This window comes from Thalassophryne amazonica, chromosome 6 (assembly GCF_902500255.1).
Source record: "Thalassophryne amazonica chromosome 6, fThaAma1.1, whole genome shotgun sequence".
NCBI classification, from domain to species: domain Eukaryota; kingdom Metazoa; phylum Chordata; class Actinopteri; order Batrachoidiformes; family Batrachoididae; genus Thalassophryne; species Thalassophryne amazonica.
Genome location: NC_047108.1, coordinates 64,994,257 through 65,013,615, shown reverse-complemented (window position 1 = coordinate 65,013,615; position 19,359 = coordinate 64,994,257). Strand labels below are relative to the sequence as shown.

Here is a 19,359-nt window from a genome sequence, read left to right as displayed (position 1 = left end):
GGTAAGAAGGATGGCGGACTCCGTCCATGCATCGATTACAGAGGGCTGAACGAGATCACGGTTCGCAACCGATACCCGTTACCTCTGCTGGATTCGGTGTTCACGCCCCTGCATGGAGCCCAAATTTTCACAAAGTTGGATCTTAGAAATGCGTATCACCTGGTTTGGATCCGGGAGGGAGACGAGTGGAAGACGGCATTTAACACCCCCTTAGGGCACTTTGAGTACCTGGTCATGCCGTTTGGTCTCACCAATGCGCCCGCGATGTTCCAAGCCTTGGTTAATGACGTCTTGCGGGACTTCCTGCATCGGTTCGTCTTCGTATATGTGGACGATATTCTCATCTTCTCCCCGGATCCTGAGAACCATGTTAAGCATGTACGTCAGGTCCTGCAGCGGTTGTTGGAGAACCGGCTGTTTGTGAAGGGCGAGAAGTGTGAGTTCCACCGCGCTTCTTTGTCCTTCCTGGGGTTCATAATCTCCTCCAACTCCGTCGCCCCTGATCCGGCCAAGGTTGCAGTGGTGAGAGATTAGCCCCAACCAACAAGCCGTAGGAAGCTGCAACAGTTCCTCGGTTTTGCGAATTTCTGTCGGAGGTTCATTAAGGGCTACAGTCAGGTTGTTAGCCCCCTAACAGCCCTGACCTCCACTAAAGTCCCCTTCACCTGGTCAAATCGGTGCGAAGCCGCGTTTAAGGAGTTGAAACGTCGGTTCTCGACTGCACCAGTTGTGGTGCAGCCTGACCCTGATCGCCAGTTTATTGTCGAAGTGGATACCTCTGACTCAGCAATAGGAGCCATGCTGTCCCAGAGTGGGAAGTCCGATAAGGTACTCCATCCTTGTGCCTACTATTCCCGCAGGTTGACCCCGGCTGAGAGGAACTATGACGTTGGCAATCGGGAACTTCTAGCGGTGAAAGAGGCTCTTGAGGAGTGGAGACACCTTCTGGAGGGAGCCACGGTTCCCTTCAAGATTTTCACGGACCATCGGAACCTGGAATACATCCGGACCGCCAAGCGTCTGAACCCCAGGCAAGCCCGTTGGTCACTGTTCTTTGGTCAGTTTGACTTCCAGATCACGTATCGCCCCGGGACCAAAAACCAACGGTCCGATGCACTGTCCCGGGTGCATGAAGAGGGAGTCAAGCCAGAGCTGTCGGATCCACCGGACACCATCATCCCCGAGTCCACTGTCGTCGCAACCCTCACCTGGGATGTGGAGAAGACCATCCGGGAGGCCCTGACATGACACCCGGACCCCGGAGATGGACCTAAGAACCGGCTGTACGTCCCACCAGAGGCCAGGGCTGCGGTCTGGGACTTCTGTCACGGTTCAAAGCTCTCCTGTCACACAGGGGTGCCAAGAACCATGGCAGTGGTCCGGCAGCACTTCTGGTGGGCGTCGATGGAGACCGACGTCCGGGAGTATGTCCAGGCCTGCACCACCTGTGCCAGGGACAAGGCAGAACACAAGAAGGCCCAAGGACTCCTCCAGCCGCTGACGGTGCCTCGTCGCCCCTGGTCCCACATAGGCCTGGACTTCGTCACGGGTCTCCCTGCGTCCCAGGGTATGATGACCATCCTGACGATAGTGGACCGGTTCTCCAAGGCGGGCCACTTCGTGGCCCTCTCAAATTTCCCGATGGCCCAGGAGACTGCAGACCTCCTGTTCCACCATGTCGTGCATCTGCATGGTATCCCCACGAACGTAGTCTCGGATTGTGGTCCCCAGTTCTCCTCGCAAGTGTGGAGGAGTTTCTGTAGGGAACTGGGGGCCACCGTGAGCCTCTCGTCCGGGTACCACCCTCAGACCAATGGACAGGCAGAGCGGACGAATCAAGACCTGGAGCAGGCCCTGCGGTGTGTCACCTCCGCACACCTGATGGCCTGGAGTCAACACATGGCCTGGATCGAATACACCCACAACAGTCAGGTCTCATCTGCCACCGGCCTCTCCCCCTTTGAGGCGTGTTTGGGGTACCAGGCCCCATTGTTTCCAGCCATAGGGGGAGAGGTCGAGGTCCCCTCGGTCCAGGCCCACCTCAGAAGATGCCGTCGGGTGTGGCGCACTGCCCTTCTGACAGCCCGGACGAGGGCTAAGGACCATGCAGACCGCCAGCGTACCCCGGCCCCTGCATAGCAGCCCGGGCAGGAGGTTTGGCTGTCAACTAAGGACATCCCTCTGCAGGTGGACTCCCAAAAACTGAAGGACAGATACATCGGACCTTTCCCTATCACCAAAGTCCTCAGTCCAGCTGCAGTGAAGCTGAGGCTGCCAGCTTAGATCCAGTCTTCCACGTGTCCCGGATAAAACCGTGTCACTCCTCCAACCTCTGCACTCCTCGACCAGCGCCGCCTCCTGCCCGGATCATCAATCAATCAATCAATCAATCAATTTTTTTATATAGCGCCAAATCACAACAAACAGTTGCCCCAAGGCGCTTTATATTGTAAGGCAAGGCCATACAATAATTATGTAAAACCCCAACGGTCAAAACGACCCCCTGTGAGCAAGCACTTGGCTACAGTGGGAAGGAAAAACTCCCTTTTAACAGGAAGAAACCTCCAGCAGAACCAGGCTCAGGGAGGGGCAGTCTCCTGCTGGGACTGGTTGGGTCTGAGGGGAGAGAATCAAGAAAAAGACATGCTGTGGAGGGGAGCAGAGATCGATCACTAATGATTAAATGCAGAGTGGTGCATACAGAGCAAAAAGAGAAAGAAGGCAGGCTCTCCATCTCATCGATGGAGAGCCTGCGTGGACCGTCCGCGGGCTTCTGAACGGCCGTCGACGGGGCCGGGGGTTCCAATATCTGGTGGACTGGGAGGGGTACGGACCCGAAGAACGCTCCTGGGTGAAGCCGAGCTTCATTCTGGACCCGGCCCTCCTGGCCGATTTGTACCAACGACATCCCGACAAGCCTGGTCGGGTGCCAGGAGGCGCCTGTTGAGGGGGGGGTCCTGTTGTGTGGGCCGCCCGAAGAGGAGGTACTGCTGGCCCAACACCAGAGGGCACCCTGCCTGTAGAAGGGCTTCAGGCACCAGAGGGCGCAGTTCGCCGCCAGGAGCTCCAGGACCTCCAGGACCTCTGAAAGCTGTCACTCATCACCTCATTATGCCATCCATAAAAGCCTGGAGAAGACACCACCCCTGCCGAGAAATCGTCTGAAGTATTCAGGTAAAACGACTCAGCCATCTTGTGCAGTTTGCACATATTGAGCTTGCAGCTAAGCGTAGTTGTAACGTCCTTTGCATCTAGGCTTGGAGAGTTGTTTAATTATCAATTCTGAGTTTGCAGACGTAACCCATTACACTTGCAGCTGGAGCTGAGGTTGTAGAAGTCGGGAGGAGTTGGTGTTCCCGCTCCTCAACGGTTAAGTGTAATTTGGGGATCTGCACGACTGTGGATATTGTGTGATTGGGAGGTGGTGTTTTCTCCCTTTATCAATTCAATCAATTTTTTTTTTATATAGCGCCAAATCACAACAAACAGTTGCCCCAAGGCGCTTTATATTGTAAGGCAAGGCCATACAATAATTATGTAAAACCCCAACGGTCAAAACGACCCCCTGTGAGCAAGCACTTGGCTACAGTGGGAAGGAAAAACTCCCTTTTAACAGGAAGAAACCTCCAGCAGAACCAGGCTCAGGGAGGGGCAGTCTTCTGCTGGAACTGGTTGGGGCTGAGGGAGAGAACCAGGAAAAAGACATGCTGTGGAGGGGAGCAGAGATCGATCAATCAATCAATCAATCAATCAATTTTTTTTATATAGCGCCAAATCACAACAAACAGTTGCCCCAAGGCGCTTTATATTGTAAGGCAAGTCCATACAATAATTATGTAAAACCCCAACGGTCAAAACGACCCCCTGTGAGCAAGCACTTGGCTACAGTGGGAAGGAAAAACTCCCTTTTAACAGGAAGAAACCTCCAGCAGAACCAGGCTCAGGGAGGGGCAGTCTTCTGCTGGGACTGGTTGGGGCTGAGGGAGAGAACCAGGAAAAAGACATGCTGTGGAGGGGAGCAGAGATCGATCACTAATGATTAAATGCAGAATGGTGCATACAGAGCAAAAAGAGAAAGAAACAGTGCATCATGGGAACCCCCCAGCAGTCTACGTCTATAGCAGCATAACTAAGGGATGGTTCAGGGTCACCCGATCCAGCCCTAACTATAAGCTTTAGCAAAAAGGAAAGTTTTAAGCCTAATCTTAAAAGTAGAGAGGGTGTCTGTCTCCCTGATCTGAATTGGGAGCTGGTTCCACAGGAGAGGAGCCTGAAAGCTGAAGGCTCTGCCTCCCATTCTACTCTTACAAACCCTAGGAACTACAAGTAAGCCTGCAGTCTGAGAGCGAAGCGCTCTATTGGGGTGATATGGTGCTACGAGGTCCCTAAGATAAGATGGGACCTGATTATTCAAAACCTTTTAAGTAAGAAGAAGAATTTTAAATTCTATTCTAGAATTAACAGGAAGCCAATGAAGAGAGGCCAATATGGGTGAGATATGCTCTCTCCTTCTAGTCCCCGTCAGTACTCTAGCTGCAGCATTTTGAATTAACTGAAGGCTTTTTAGGGAACTTTTAGGACAACCTGATAATAATGAATTACAATAGTCCAGCCTAGAGGAAATAAATGCATGAATTAGTTTTTCAGCATCACTCTGAGACAAGACCTTTCTGATTTTAGAGATATTGCATAAATGCAAAAAAGCAGTCCTACATATTTGTTTAATATGCGCTTTGAATGACATATCCTGATCAAAAATGACTCCAAGATTTCTCACAGTATTGCTAGAGGCCAGGGCAATGCCATCCAGAGTAAGGATCTGGTTAGACACCATGTTTCTAAGATTTGTGGGGCCAAGTACAATAACTTCAGTTTTATCTGAGTTTAAAAGCAGGAAATTAGAGGTCATCCATGTCTTTATGTCTGTAAGACAATCCTGCAGTTTAGCTAATTGGTGTGTGTCCTCTGGCTTCATGGATAGATAAAGCTGGGTATCATCTGCGTAACAATGAAAATTTAAGCAATACCGTCTAATAATACTACCTAAGGGAAGCATGTATAAAGTGAATAAAATTGGTCCTACCACAGAACCTTGTGGAACTCCATAATTAACCCTAGTCTGTGAAGAAGATTCCCCATGTACATGAACAAATTGTAATCTATTAGACAAATATGATTCAAACCACCGCAGCGCAGTGCCTTTAATACCTATGGCATGCTCTAATCTCTGTAATAAAATTTTATGGTCAACAGTATCAAAAGCAGCACTGAGGTCTAACAGAACAAGCACAGAGATGAGTCCACTGTCCGAGGCCATAAGAAGATCATTTGTAACCTTCACTAATGCTGTTTCTGTACTATGATGAATTCTAAAACCTGACTGAAACTCTTCAAATAGACCATTCCTCTGCAGATGATCAGTTAGCTGTTTTACAACTACCCTTTCAAGAATTTTTGAGAGAAAAGGAAGGTTGGAGATTGGCCTATAATTAGCTAAGATAGCTGGGTCAAGTGATGGCTTTTTAAGTAATGGTTTAATTACTGCCACCTTAAAAGCCTGTGGTACATAGCCAACTAACAAAGATAGATTAATCATATTTAAGATCGAAGCATTAAATAATGGTAGGGCTTCCTTGAGCAGCCTGGTAGGAATGGGGTCTAATAAACATGTTGATGGTTTGGATGAAGTAACTAATGAAAATAACTCAGACAGAACAATCGGAGAGAATGAGTCTAACCAAATACCGGCATCACTGAAAGCAGCCAAAGATAACGATACGTCTTTGGGATGGTTATGAGTAATTTTTTCTCTAATAGTTAAAATTTTGTTAGCAAAGAAAGTCATGAAGTCATTACTAGTTAAAGTTAATGGAATACTCAGCTCAATAGAGCTCTGACTCTTTGTCAGCCTGGCTACAGTGCTGAAAAGAAACCTGGGGTTGTTCTTATTTTCTTCAATTAGTGATTCAATTTATCAGAAGAACTCTGCTGACTGTTTACTGGGTGTGTGCTCACACACCCACTATTGACTGTTTCTGCTTCCTGCCAGCAGTACCCGATCTGACAGCTGGAGACGGTGGCCACCTGGTGACTCGGGACTTGGCGGCTCCGGTGTGTTCCAGATCCGTTGGCGGTGGAAATCGTGTGGGTCCCGACTCTTCTCTGGACAGGCGTCTCCTATCCTCGAGCCTGCCCACACGACTCCAACTTTATAATTGACCGTAGTATTGAATTGTATCTGTATCCGTTGTGCACATTTCACAACATTAAAAGTGTTACTTCTTATTTCCATTGACCGTTCATTTACGTCCCCTGTTGTGGGTCCGTGTCATTACACTTTTCACAACAAACACCTCTCCAACGTGCCAAACACCAGCGAATGTGAGCATTTGCCCACTTAAGTCAGTTACGACGATGAACAGGAGTCAGGTCGAGACCCCGATGAGGATGACGAGCATGCAGATGAGCTTCCCTGAGACGGTTTCTGACAGTTTGTGCAGAAATTCTTTGGTTATGCAAACCGATTGTTTCAGCAGCTGTCCGAGTGGCTGGTCTCAGACGATCTTGGAGGTGAACATGCTGGATATGGAGGTCCTGGGCTGATGTGGTTACACGTGGTCTGTTGTTGTGAGGCTGGTTGGATGTACTGCCAAATTCTCTGAAACGCCTTTGGAGACGGCTTATGGTAGAGAAATTAACATTCAATACACAAACAACAGCTCTGGTTGACATTCCTGCTGTCAGCATGCCAATCGCACGCTCCCTCAAATCTTGTGACATCTGTGGCATTATGCTGTGTGATAAAACTGCACCTTTCAGAGTGGCCTTTTATTGTGGGCAGTCTAAGGCACACCTGTGCACTAATCATGGTGTCTAATCAGCATCTTGATATGGCACACCTGTGAGGTGGGATGGATTATCTCAGCAAAGGAGAAGTGCTCACTATCACAGATTTAGACTGGTTTGTGAACAATATTTGAGGGAAATGCTGATATCGTGTATGTGGAAAAAGTTTTAGATCTTTGAGTTCATCTCATACAAAATGGGAGCAAAACCAAAAGTGTTGCGTTTATATTTTTGTTGAGTGTATAATGATTTAAAAATATACAACAAATCTTCATATGCTTTATCAATGCTACCTTCCCTTAATACTGACTCCCAGGTCTGTACCAACAATTCTTCTTTAAATGCATTAATTGCTTCCTCCGTCTTCACTCTTTTAAACCTTTGTCCAATATCGTGTTTATCTTTCTTGTAGCAGTTGTCATATACTACAAAAACTGCTAAATGATTAATAATCCACTTATTGTATTGTTATCTATTATATTTGTAAATATATTATCTATTAACGTGACACTTTGAGCTGTCATTCTGTTAGGTCTGGTAATTTTAGGATAGAGACTCAGACTGTATACTGTACCAATAAATTCTTTAGTTGACTTTTGATTATTTTTTTGGGGGGGGTTCAGCAGATCAATATTAAAATCTCCATAGATGAAGATCTTTTGGGTTGAAGATGTATGTTTCCTCAAACCACGCCCTAAAGATTTCCATGTTTGAACCTAGTGTTCTATACATGCAGCCAGTGGTGGGCACAGATAACCAAAAAATGAACTTCGATAACAGATAATCAGATAACTGAAAAGTTATCTTTGATGAAGATAAAACGATAAACCACCCAAAAATATATCGGAAGTTACAGATAACCGATAAATTCCAGCAAAGTCTCTGGTATAGTTGCAACTACTAACATGCTGATTTTGAGCTTTAACACCGGGATCGCTTCTGGAAGCATCAAACGCGACAACAGACCCAAACAATGAGTCAGCACTTCTGTCTTTCATTGTCCTGCTCCCTGCTGGAAGCTCCAGTTTACTACATGGCTTCCAACACAGACGCAACTGAGAAGAGCCAAAAAAAAAAACTCAACTCTAAAATCACAGCGCTGCCATCAGGCCGAGGTCTTGGAAAATAAAGCCCTCCTGAGTTATAGTTTGGTGTATACGAGGGCTGTCCGTAAAGTATAGGTCCTTTTTATTTTTTTCTAAAACTATATGGATTTCATTCATATGTTTTTACGTCAGACATGCTTGAACCCTCGTGCGCATGCGTGAGTTTTTCCACGCCTGTCGGTGACGTCATTCGCCTGTGAGCACTCCTTGTGGGAGGAGTCGTCCAGCCCCTCGTCGGAATTCCTTTGTCTGAGAAGTTGCTGAGAGACTGGCGCTTTGTTTGATCAAAATTTTTTCTAAACCTGTGAGACACATCGAAGTGGACATGGTTCGAAAAATTAAGCTGGTCTTCAGTGAAAATTTTAACAGCTGGTGAGAGATTTTGAGGTGATTCTGTCGCTTTAAGGACTTGTCACGGTGCGAGACGTCGCGCAGCGCTCTCAGGCGGCGTCATCAGCCTGTTTCAAGCTTAAAACCTCCACATTTCAGGCTTTATTGATCCAGGACGTCGTGAGAGAACAGAGAAGTTTCAGAAGAAGTCGGTTTCAGCATTTTATTCGGATATTCCACTGTTAAAGGAGATTTTTTTAATGAAAGACGTGCAGGCGGATTGCAGCGTCGGCTCGCAGCCGCCGCGACACTCCGCCACAGGAAAAACACCTCTGTTGGAAGCCTTGAGGACAAGTTGGAACATCTCCAGCTGATAAACAATTTCTCATATACTCACTCCACTGAAAGCCATCAAAAGCCGCCTGGATTTTACAAATGGTTATCAACACGGAGGTGTTTTTCCTGTGCCGCCGCGCCGCGTCGGCTGCGTCCCGACGCGCGGACCCGTCCGCACGTCTTTCATTAAAAAAATCTCCTTTAACAGTGGAATATCCGGATAAAATGCTGAAACCGACTTCTTCTGAAACTTCTCTGTTCTCTCACGACGTCCTGGATCAATAGAGCCTGAAATGTGGAGGTTTTAAGCTTGAAACAGGCTGATGATGCTGCCTGAGAGCGCTGAGCGACATCTCGCACCGTGAAAAGTCCTTAAAGCGACAGAATCACCTCAAAATCTCTCATCAGCTGTTAAAATTTTCACTGAAAACCAGCTTAATTTTTCGAACCATGTCCACTTCGATGTGTCTCACAGGTTTAGAAAAAATTTTGATCAAACAAAGCGCCAGTCTCTCAGCAACTTCTCAGACAAAGGAATTCCGACGAGGGGCTGGACGACTCCTCCCACAAGGAGTGCTCACAGGCGAATGACGTCACCAACAGGCATGGAAAAACTCACGCATGCGCATGAGGGTGCAAGCATGTCTGACGTAAAAACATATGAATGAAATCCATATAGTTTTTGAAAAAATAAAAAGGACCTATACTTTACGGACAGCCCTCGTAAATAAAATGAATACTGATAGAATAACTCCATTAATGTCAATTCTGTCATTTGTGCAAAGTTAAGATATCACATATATCTTTTAATGTTGAATAATGCACTAATTCTGAAGTTTTGTAACAAACACAGACAGATTGCATTCTGGGTAAAATGTGCCTCCGCTACACTGATTGCAGTTGGAGACCACGTTGTCTGGATCTTTCCTTGCTTCTTCAGGATACGGGGTTTTCTAGCAATGTCTGCATTACATTTGGTCAAATGTTTGTTTATGTAGATGTTGGAACCTCTCAGCTTCGTTCCTTGTCCCAGCAGAGCAGCCTTGTACTTCCTATTCAAAAACCTCATGGTGATGGCCTGTTTGTCATTGCTATTCTTCCTGGGGAGCGAGTGACAGGCTTCCACGTTACTCAGGTCAACCTCTATTGCCTTGAACAGAAGAAAAGAAGCCACCTGTTGTTCAACGGAATCCGACTGTTTCTCAAGTGCGGCCCCGTCAACTTCTGCTGTCACCGCTCACGCATACAAGCGTGGCTTGACCCACAGCCCGATGATAATCACATCGTTCCGTCACGTGTACCGCTCTAAGTCCGACACTCGTTTCTCCAAAAAAGCAATCCGCTTATCCTTTTCAGCATCAGCGGAAACCTCTTCTGACAAAAACTCCAGAGATCGTTTGATGTCATCGAGATCCTCAGCTGCTTGAACTTTCTTTGGTCCCATTTGTTTAATCAAAAATCATTAAAAAAAAAGCAGAGTGCAACAAGGATTAAAATTCCCAAAATATATAGTGCAAAAGACCAAATGTTTTAGACTCCTGCGTAGCTCCAAATGCTCGAGCGCACCCCGCTCACGCATGCGCTGTCTGTTAAGCAAGCAGTTGACATTTCTGGTGCTAATTGTATTCCAGAGGTCTTCAAAGTAGATGTAAAAGATGTAATTGAAATTTAAACTGTATTTGAAATATATTAAAGTTGAGATTGTCAAACATCATTGCTGACAAGCTGACACATTCATTCAAAAGCAAACTTAGAATTAATATTTGGAAGTGACACTCTCAATGATTGTTCTTTACTGTAATATAATATATAAGTAACATTTTACATATAATTGCTAAATCCTCTGTCATTATGTTGTACTTGCAAGTCCCTAAGCTACAATATTTGTTTGATATTTAAAACTTGTTCTGTTTTGTAGTTATTGTAATTCAATTCAGTTGATTTTGGGACCAAATCACAACATAAATCACCCCAAATCACTTCATGGTAAGGAAAAGCCCCCCTTGGTGTTTTTGAGGAAGAAATCTGAAGCGGACCAGTCTCAGAGGGGTGACCCACTGCCTTTGGCCATTCTAACAATAGCAGAGGTCGAACAAGCAGAGTACACAAAAATAGTCATCAAACATCAACTGTGCAGTCTAGCAAAAGTGGAATTTTAGGTTGTTTCAAGTTTCCCAGCTAGTATCCATTTGTGTGTTTCTGGGAGTTAATTTTTGGGGTCCAGTGGATGGTGTAGAACTTGGGGTAACAAAACCTGATGCACACTAAAAATTTTATTGTGATCATGGATGGTAAAATATGGAAAAGCAGTATTGAATAAAGACTGATTTCAGCTCTTAGTGTTTGTTTGTATATAGTTTTGATGGGAATGTGGATCATCAATTGTGCTTGTGAAGTGCATATTCCACATTTTATTATCAATGTGTTGTGTAAGGTGGGACGCCTACTGGTCTGTTCCAGTTCTTGATTCGGTTTCACCCTGCATTACTATTGGTTTTGCCTTAATCTTGAACTGGTCTCCGTCACAATTTGGTCTTGGTTTAGCTGGTCTTGACTGCAATACTGCTCGACTGTAATGGTCTCTGCTTTCCTTGCTTTAGGGTTCAGCCGATTCCTACACTAGTCGACCGTCGGATTCCGACCTGTCCCTGGAGGAGGACCAGGAGGCGTCTCGGCGTGAAGCCGAGCGCCAGGCTCAGCAGCAGCTGGAGAGAGCCAAGGTGAGATTTATGAAGTCAAAGTCCAGGTTTTGCCTTAGTCAGGTCTGTCTTGCTTCATTTTTCAAAAGTGCATCGGTACAAGTAGTTCCGCTGCAAAATAAAATAAATTACATTTTAAAATTAAGATTGAAATCCCTATCACAAAATATTTTAAACTATATAAACATTTCTATAGGCATTTCTATTAACAGTTTACAACATGTTTTTCATTTTTGGAAAAATCATTTTATATTTTCTTTATTTTGTGAAACTTTGTTACTGGAAATTCATCCTCCATACTAAGCCCAGACAGAGATGTTCGCATTGACTCACTGGCCATTCATAGCAAATGGTTATGCATTTTGATTTGATGGATGTGGATTTGTCATTTCAGGTATCCACTCCTAACAATCTGAGCAGCATCAAGGATTCAGGGAGCTAATAATCAACATTAAGCTAAACACATGAACAGTCTGTCTGGAAAACAACCATACTCATCACTGAATTATGTAAGGGCAAGATCTGAAGAGCTGAGGAAGATTCAAGCAACTGTCAATGAAACCAGTAGTGAATGTAAACAAGCACAAAAGAGAGTGCAAAGTACTTGTGGGTGCTTTTCCTGAGAGACATATCTTTGTAGCCTTTGGTGGGATTAGAACACCACACTTCGTGCTCATGAGACCAAAGCTCTGTGCCGGTTATTTTCCAGTTTGTCATACCAGTGTTGATCTCTACTTGTCCATCAGTTTAGTGAGAAATAATAAAAAGGAGGTCTTGTGACACATGAGGTGAGTTTTCAGTGGTAGAGTTTTGCCAGTGCATAACCAAAAGGATGTCGATTCAAACCCAACTTGAGGTCTTGTGCAAAATTAGCACACGAAACATGGAGCACGAAACGTCGCGCCAACGGGCAGGCATGCACGAACCCGGTGCAAGAGTTCATACATGCACCGGTGTCCGTCAAGCAGGAACAGTGCCAGGTGCAGCACATGGCACTGCTTATGTGGAAGAAATAAAAACCAGCTGGTAAGTGTGGAACCACATCACGGCACTTAAGTGGAATAATTAAAAAAAAGAAAGAAAAACACACTGAAAGCTGAGGGAAGCTGCCTCATATCAGCAAGGACATGGAAGTATTACAAAAAAAAATTTAAATCCCACACCATATAAAAACACTGCATTTATCAAGCGAGCAATACAAATATGATCTGCCTGTTCCTCTGGTGATGACCCATGGTCACAGACATACAGTCATGAAATGACATGAATGAGAAGCAGTGTGCTCTGATGTCCACATCTACTGGTCAGGTGCGTCCAGTCAGCCGTGCGTGTGTTCTGCCCATCACGCATATCTTGTGGGTGGCGCACCGAAGCACAGACATCGCATCATGTGGAATAGAGCTCACGTGGGTGACGTGACGGTCAGATCATGTCACCAGACAGAACATGGCTGCGTGTTCTGATCTGACGTTCCGTTTCAACCTGGGGGTCTGTCAGTGTCCGCTCTGTGTGCGTGCTCGCTTGCTGCAGCTTGTCGCCACCACGGCGATATATGTTTTTATTTATGTCCGCAGAAATACAGCAATCAGACACATGTGCCTCACAATGGACAGTTGTTAGTCCATGATTGTCCAAACACAGTAGGTGTTGTGTAGCTGGAACGTCCAGAATGACAGATCACCACAGCTGCTTCTGTCTGAAGCCACACCTCCCGTGAGTGGATCGCACACACCCACGTGTCAGTGTGTGTGTTTGCAGTCACTCATGGGGAACTTAGACAAAGTTCACAGCAGTACGACAGTGATTGTCTGCATTCTGTTGTCGTGTGAAGAGTGTAACTGGCCACATATTTTCTAAGTGCCATGTGAGCAGTGTTAGATGTTCGTGCATGTCACCTGGAATTTGGCCGACACCTGCCACGAGAGGGTGTGATGGGTTCGCACAGTGCACACTTTGTCTTTCAAGTGCTTGTGTGCGCAAATAGTTGTAGCAACCGGTGTACGAGGCATTGGAGGCGGGGACGACATGACAGTTTGCACACGATTCCTGCGTCATGCACACTAAGTATGCACTTCACCCAAACTTCACACTACGTGTGAAGGGGCCCTTAATAATGCCCAATGAATTGCATGTGCTCTCTATAGTGTCAATTTTTGTACCAGCCAGCACCGTCAACCAACTGCACTGATCTGCTGGTAGATAACACACCGCTTAGGCCAGTCAAGAAATTTTTGCTATAGAGGAAGGATGATCTCCATCTCTGCTAACCTCAATGAAGAGATAGCTCAGTGACAAGCAAAGGTGAATAAATCATTTGGGAGAGCATGTCAGAGGCTATGGGATGATTTTAAAATGACCAAAAGTGTAACTTCAACAAACACTGATGATCTTGCATGTTGTGAGTCAGCTGTCCTTACAGTCATAAATATAAATGTGTGTGAGCTAGCAAATAAAGTCATTACTGCACACAAGGTTTTAAAAACTGCAAATGTATCACACTTTTTTAAAAAAGTGAAGAAACTTCAGCACCCTGACAAAGTTTGATTTTTTTTCTTTAACTACCTCAATATTTATATGCCACTTTTTATTTCTTTGTCAACAGTCTAAACCAGTAGCATTTGCAGTAAAAACTAATGTGAGTTACTGTGGGGCCCTTGATGAAGATTGTCCAGTCCAAGGTGCTGCTATTAACTTTGAAGCCAAAGACTTTCTGCACATTAAAGAGGTGAGTGAAGATAGGACTGTGGATTTCATGATTTAATCGATAAAATTTAATAATGTGCAATTTTTTTTTATTTATTTATGGTCGATGACATTGGCAAGAATAACATAATAAAGCATTAAGCTTAGTTTTTTAAAGCTTTAAAAGTTTTAAAAGACAGACAAATTAATAAATAAATGCAGATGATTTTATTACATCCTTGGCAGACGTAAATATGGAAAAAGTGAAGCCCTGTGAATACTTTCTGGATGCACTGTAGATCGATGTAATTGAACCAAATTTAACAAAAAAGCCAATCATATTGTTTTTTTTTTCTGAAAAAGCATAAAACCAATATTTATAATGGATTTTTGAACAAACCATCAGCATCGTGACTACTGGAAAGAAATGACTTATATTTATGGTTGTAATTCACGGAATCCACTTTGGACCATAACGTGACGTCAAACATTATGAGAGATTTGCTGACTGGCATTTCTCTCGTATTGGGCTCCTATACTCTTTGCTCTGTGTTTCCATGTGCCCCACTGTTCCCCAAAATGAATTGATCATTGTCCACCCAGCATAAAACTGTTACTGAGACACTCAACTTGAATTTTGTACCAAAAAGTAAACTTTGTGTCAAATTGAAATGAAACTGTAAATGAAAGCACTCTTGGTACTCCAGTAGACATTTAGCAACACATCAGCTCTGAGTCTCTTTCTTGACAAATGCCAAAGGTGTGGTTGTGTCTTGTGCAGAAATACAACAACGACTGGTGGATTGGCAGGCTGGTGAAAGAAGGGGCGGACATCACTTTCATCCCGAGCCCAGTCAAACTGGAAGCCATTAGGATCAAACAGGAGCAGAAACAAGCAGCAAGGTCAGAGGTCACACTGACCCACTCTTTGTCTTGATTTCAATCGAGTCCTCTCAGAAACATTGGCTGTATAAAAACTTTTTGGATATAACTAGTTCTTGTGCTCATCTGTTTTGGAAACTGTTCTTCCTAAATTACCTCTTGGGGAGATTTCTGCATCATCAAGCTTCCCATTTTATTGCTCAACAGGAAAACAGGAAATGCTTCCTCCGGAGGCTGGAGGTCTACCCCTCCGTCTGCAGGTGAGTGGAACTAATGTAATCTTGCTGCTGTGCACGGCATGCACAGTTTCACAAACAATAAAATGTTGCTTTAAAGAGTAACATTTAATGGCAAATATCACCTGAATGTGATTTCACTTGCACATCAAAATAATAGTGTTCCTTAAAAATGAATTGAGATCAACATCCTTACCGGCTCAGATCTTGAGCTTCATCTCTGACCGACACGGGGTGCCATGCATGTGCTCTTTGCTAAAATGTCACACCAATCTAGCATTTCTCCTCTTCCTTAATGTTTGTTCTGTTGTTTTTGAAGCCAAACAGAAGCAGAAACAGGTACGTCTGTCACCACGAATGAGCTGTATGCTTTATTCAGGGACAACATGAAACACACTTACTGTACAGCACTGCTACTGTCTTTCTGAACGCACTGCTGTATGAGCCAGATGTGTGATACCGGCTTCCCTGCTGCTCACGTGTATGTATCATGGTCTCTGCAGACTGAGCATGTTCCTCCATATGATGTGGTTCCATCTATGCGGCCAGTGGTGCTGGTGGGTCCTTCATTGAAAGGCTATGAGGTGAGCCGACCATGTCAACGTTACAGGCTGAATGTGCTGACGTCTATCACGATGCTTAATATGTTGGAAAATGACCTGTAGCTGACCTTATACTGAATGCAACTATGTACTCAGTAACAATATTTAATCTGTATGCAATAATCAAGTCAGGTCTGGGAGCATACGCTGAAGCTGCACATCACTGCATCTACCACACTACTGACCCGCCCCAGGTCCTAGGCCTGGTTTTTAAAACAGTCTAGTTTTTTAGTCTACTAAGCTTATTTAGTCAACTAAGGTAAGTCACCTAACATTAGCTGTCTAATTAGGGAATAATCCTGTTGTGTCTGATGATTTACGACGTTTTACTCGCACGCGCCAGTAAAACTCAATTTGCAACGGTAAAATCCAACATAAACGTCTGCAAATCATCAGACACAACAATGTTATTCCCATTCTAAAACAATTCCATCGTTTGCATGGTTTATTTTTCTGTAAGTAATTAATTCAGCGAATTGTTGTGAAAGGGTGTGGTTGGCTCGTCAAAGCTTACCATAACAACAGTGTCTTCATGCCAAACTGGAAATTCTGTGAGCAGACCCACAGATTTCTCCATCTCGTCAGCTGCACTGAGTTAAATCCATCAGTTAATCTAGTTAAATCCATTAAATCCAGGCATTTTCACATCGTCGTCACTACACTAGTTTCTGTCACTCTCAGCTGACAGCTCCATTATTGACACCTGTGCAGCAATGCAGTTAGGGCAGAGTTATACATCAAATGTGAAACGGTCGAATATTTTATGGTCTGAAATCTCAACCAATCAGATTTGCAGAACAAATGTAATTGATAAGAATCACCGTTTCACATAGACGGCTAAACTTGCAGATTAGCCGTCTATGGCCAAGTCCAGGAAGTAAATCAAAGCCTCATCCAGAGGAGTTGTACTGCAATACTGAACCAGGGAAAAATATATGTATTGCAAAATGATAATGGGAGTAAAAATGTAATGTAGCAGTTGTTCATTTTGGCCACAGAATGGACATGATGACAGACTGTGAACTTAAATCAAATCAAATCAATTTTATTTATATAGCGCCAAATCACAACAAACAGTTGCCCCAAGGCGCTTTATATTGTAAGGCAAAGCCATACGGAGCCTTACGGAAAAACCCCAACAGTCAAAACGACCCCCTGTGAGCAAGCACTTGGCGACAGTGGGAAGGAAAAACTCCCTTTTAACAGGAAGAAACCTCCAGCAGAACCAGGCTCAGGGAGGGGCAGTCTTCTGCTGGGACTGGTTGGGGCTGAGGGAGAGAACCAGGAAAAAGACATGCTGTGGAGGGGAGCAGAGATCAATCACTAATGATTAAATGCAGAGTGGTGCATACAGAGCAAAAAGAGAGTGCATCATGGGAACCCCCCAGCAGTCTAAGTCTATAGCAGCATAACTAAGGGATGGTTCAGGGTCACCTGATCCAGCCCTAACTATAAGCTTTAGCAAAAAGGAAAGTTTTAAGCCTAATCTTAAAAGTAGAGAGGGTGTCTGTCTGGGTGTCTGTAGGAACTTAGACAAATGAATGATCACAGTTTAAAGTCCTTGCACAAAGATGTTAAGAAGAAAATAAAAACAATTTAACCAGACCTCACCTGTTTCACAGTTAATGAGACTGTTGTTTATTTATCTTGTTTTTATATGAAAATAGGTCAAATCTGATATGAAAAGCAATCTGATTTATTTGACTTGATTTTCTTTTATTGTATATGATTTATTGATTTATTTTAACTGATTATTCAGAAAAGGAAAAAGATATTAACAATGTCAGCAGCATATAACTGTTTGGTGCCGCTCTATTATTTCATTAGGCTTGCTTTTATAGCCCAGGATGAATGTCCTTAATTTGACATGACACATTTGTGCTCATGATTGCATTAGCACTGATGCTAAATGCTACAGTCATATGATGAAGTCACAGCACACACAAGGGGGCACTCACATGCGGGATCACATATAAGATCAAGATCATGCATTGCACATGCAGCATTTGTCCCTTCTCCAAACTGAAGATGAATGCAGCTGAATTTGGCAGTATTTGCTGTGTAATTGAACAGAAGGTTACAGCGCTGCAACATTTTCCTGTCTGCCTTGCTCGTACTGCTGTGACTGCGAATGCTGTGTGCCAAGTTGTTTGTTTTGTGTGCATTTGAAATATTCATTCATTACTTTGGCAATGTGCTGTAAGGATGCTCCCGTAGTGAACACCAGCTCCATCCCACTCCTTTCCCTGTATATTCTCTCTCTCTCTCTCCTATTCTGTTGCTTGCCATTGTTTCCTCTCTTGCATTCTTTTTCTATTTTTCAAATTCCATATATTCTTGTTGCTGAGAAACAATTTCCATTCATGAGGACTGTTTACAAATAGACTCTATTGTTTCCGTGCATGCACGTGCACACACACACATGCACACATGCACCCTCTATGATGCATCTATTTCTATCCACTGTCATCGCTCATCACCATCTGACAATGCATATTTCTGTTTAACATTCTCCCCAAACAAAGAACGAGTGAGTGGATGTACAGAACACTGACTCTTCCTTTCTCCTACCTGTTTCCTAGGTAACAGACATGATGCAGAAAGCCTTGTTTGACTTCCTGAAGCACAGATTTGATGGCAGGTCAGTGCAGATGTCTGGGTGCCATAGGGGTGCTGTGATCGAGCTTGAAAAGCTGCTTGTGGATGCACATCCTCCTAAAGACACATGATGGTGTATTTTTAGATGCACTTTATCTCATCTTTTGAAATGGAACAGTTGTGGCTGTGATAACTTTTTTTGTAGGATCTCCATTACGAGGGTGACTGCTGATTTGTCACTTGCTAAGCGCTCAGTGCTGAACAAAAAGGCCATCATGGAACGATCCAACACACGCTCCAGTCTGGGTGAGTAGTTTTTGATCTATCCTCTGCTAAATAAAGATTAACACGGGGTAAAAATAGATGCATCAGCTTCTTTGTGTCAGATCTGAAGTAAACGTGTATCTCACATGACTGTCGCTGTATGCATGGGTTCCTCACAGTTGAGGTGCAGAGTGAGATTGAGAGGATCTTTGAGCTGGCCAAGTCTCTTCAACTGGTCGTTCTTGATGCAGACACCATCAACCACCCAGCACAGCTCCTCAAAACATCGTTGGCTCCCATCATCGTCTATGTCAAAGTCTCTTCACCTAAAGTAAAGCAAAGACACTGACAGAAAACTTTCATTATTACGGCAATACAGAGATACAATATTATACAATACAACACATAATAGTGATCAGGTATTATATATATATATATATATATATATATATATATATATATATATATATACCCACATTAGAACATGCCTAAACCATAATCGTATAAACCAGGTATTCACATTCACCAGACAAAAGCAAAAGTCTCAATGATTTGTATGGTTTTCCATGTAATAAACATTGATTTTGTATAGCAGATTTTCAGTCACATCGGACAAAACATCCCATCCCATCACAAAGTATTTCCATTAAAAACTCCTCACGTGTACCAGACAGAGCAGTCTGGGCGTGCCCAGTTGCAACAGAGGTATGAAATGAAGTTCAGCACTGGCACTCGCCGATTCGAGGAAAGTGGGACCTTATTTCCTTGATTAAAAGCC

General features: G+C 44.1%; 1 protein-coding gene across 3 annotated transcripts in view; it reads left to right on the top strand.

Moving 5' to 3' along the window:
• cacnb3b (calcium channel, voltage-dependent, beta 3b) overlaps window positions 1-19,359 on the top strand; it is a 117,053-nt gene that overhangs the window by 75,999 nt on the left and 21,695 nt on the right. For all 3 annotated transcript variants that reach the window (XM_034172342.1, XM_034172341.1, XM_034172340.1), the window contains exons 2-10: window positions 11,219-11,338; window positions 13,920-14,042; window positions 14,781-14,902; window positions 15,089-15,141; window positions 15,437-15,456; window positions 15,621-15,701; window positions 18,302-18,360; window positions 18,523-18,623; window positions 18,761-18,912. In XM_034172342.1, coding sequence (XP_034028233.1) covers window positions 11,219-11,338; window positions 13,920-14,042; window positions 14,781-14,902; window positions 15,089-15,141; window positions 15,437-15,456; window positions 15,621-15,701; window positions 18,302-18,360; window positions 18,523-18,623; window positions 18,761-18,912 — 831 coding nt within the window. The remainder of the gene's footprint in view (window positions 1-11,218; window positions 11,339-13,919; window positions 14,043-14,780; window positions 14,903-15,088; window positions 15,142-15,436; window positions 15,457-15,620; window positions 15,702-18,301; window positions 18,361-18,522; window positions 18,624-18,760; window positions 18,913-19,359) is intronic.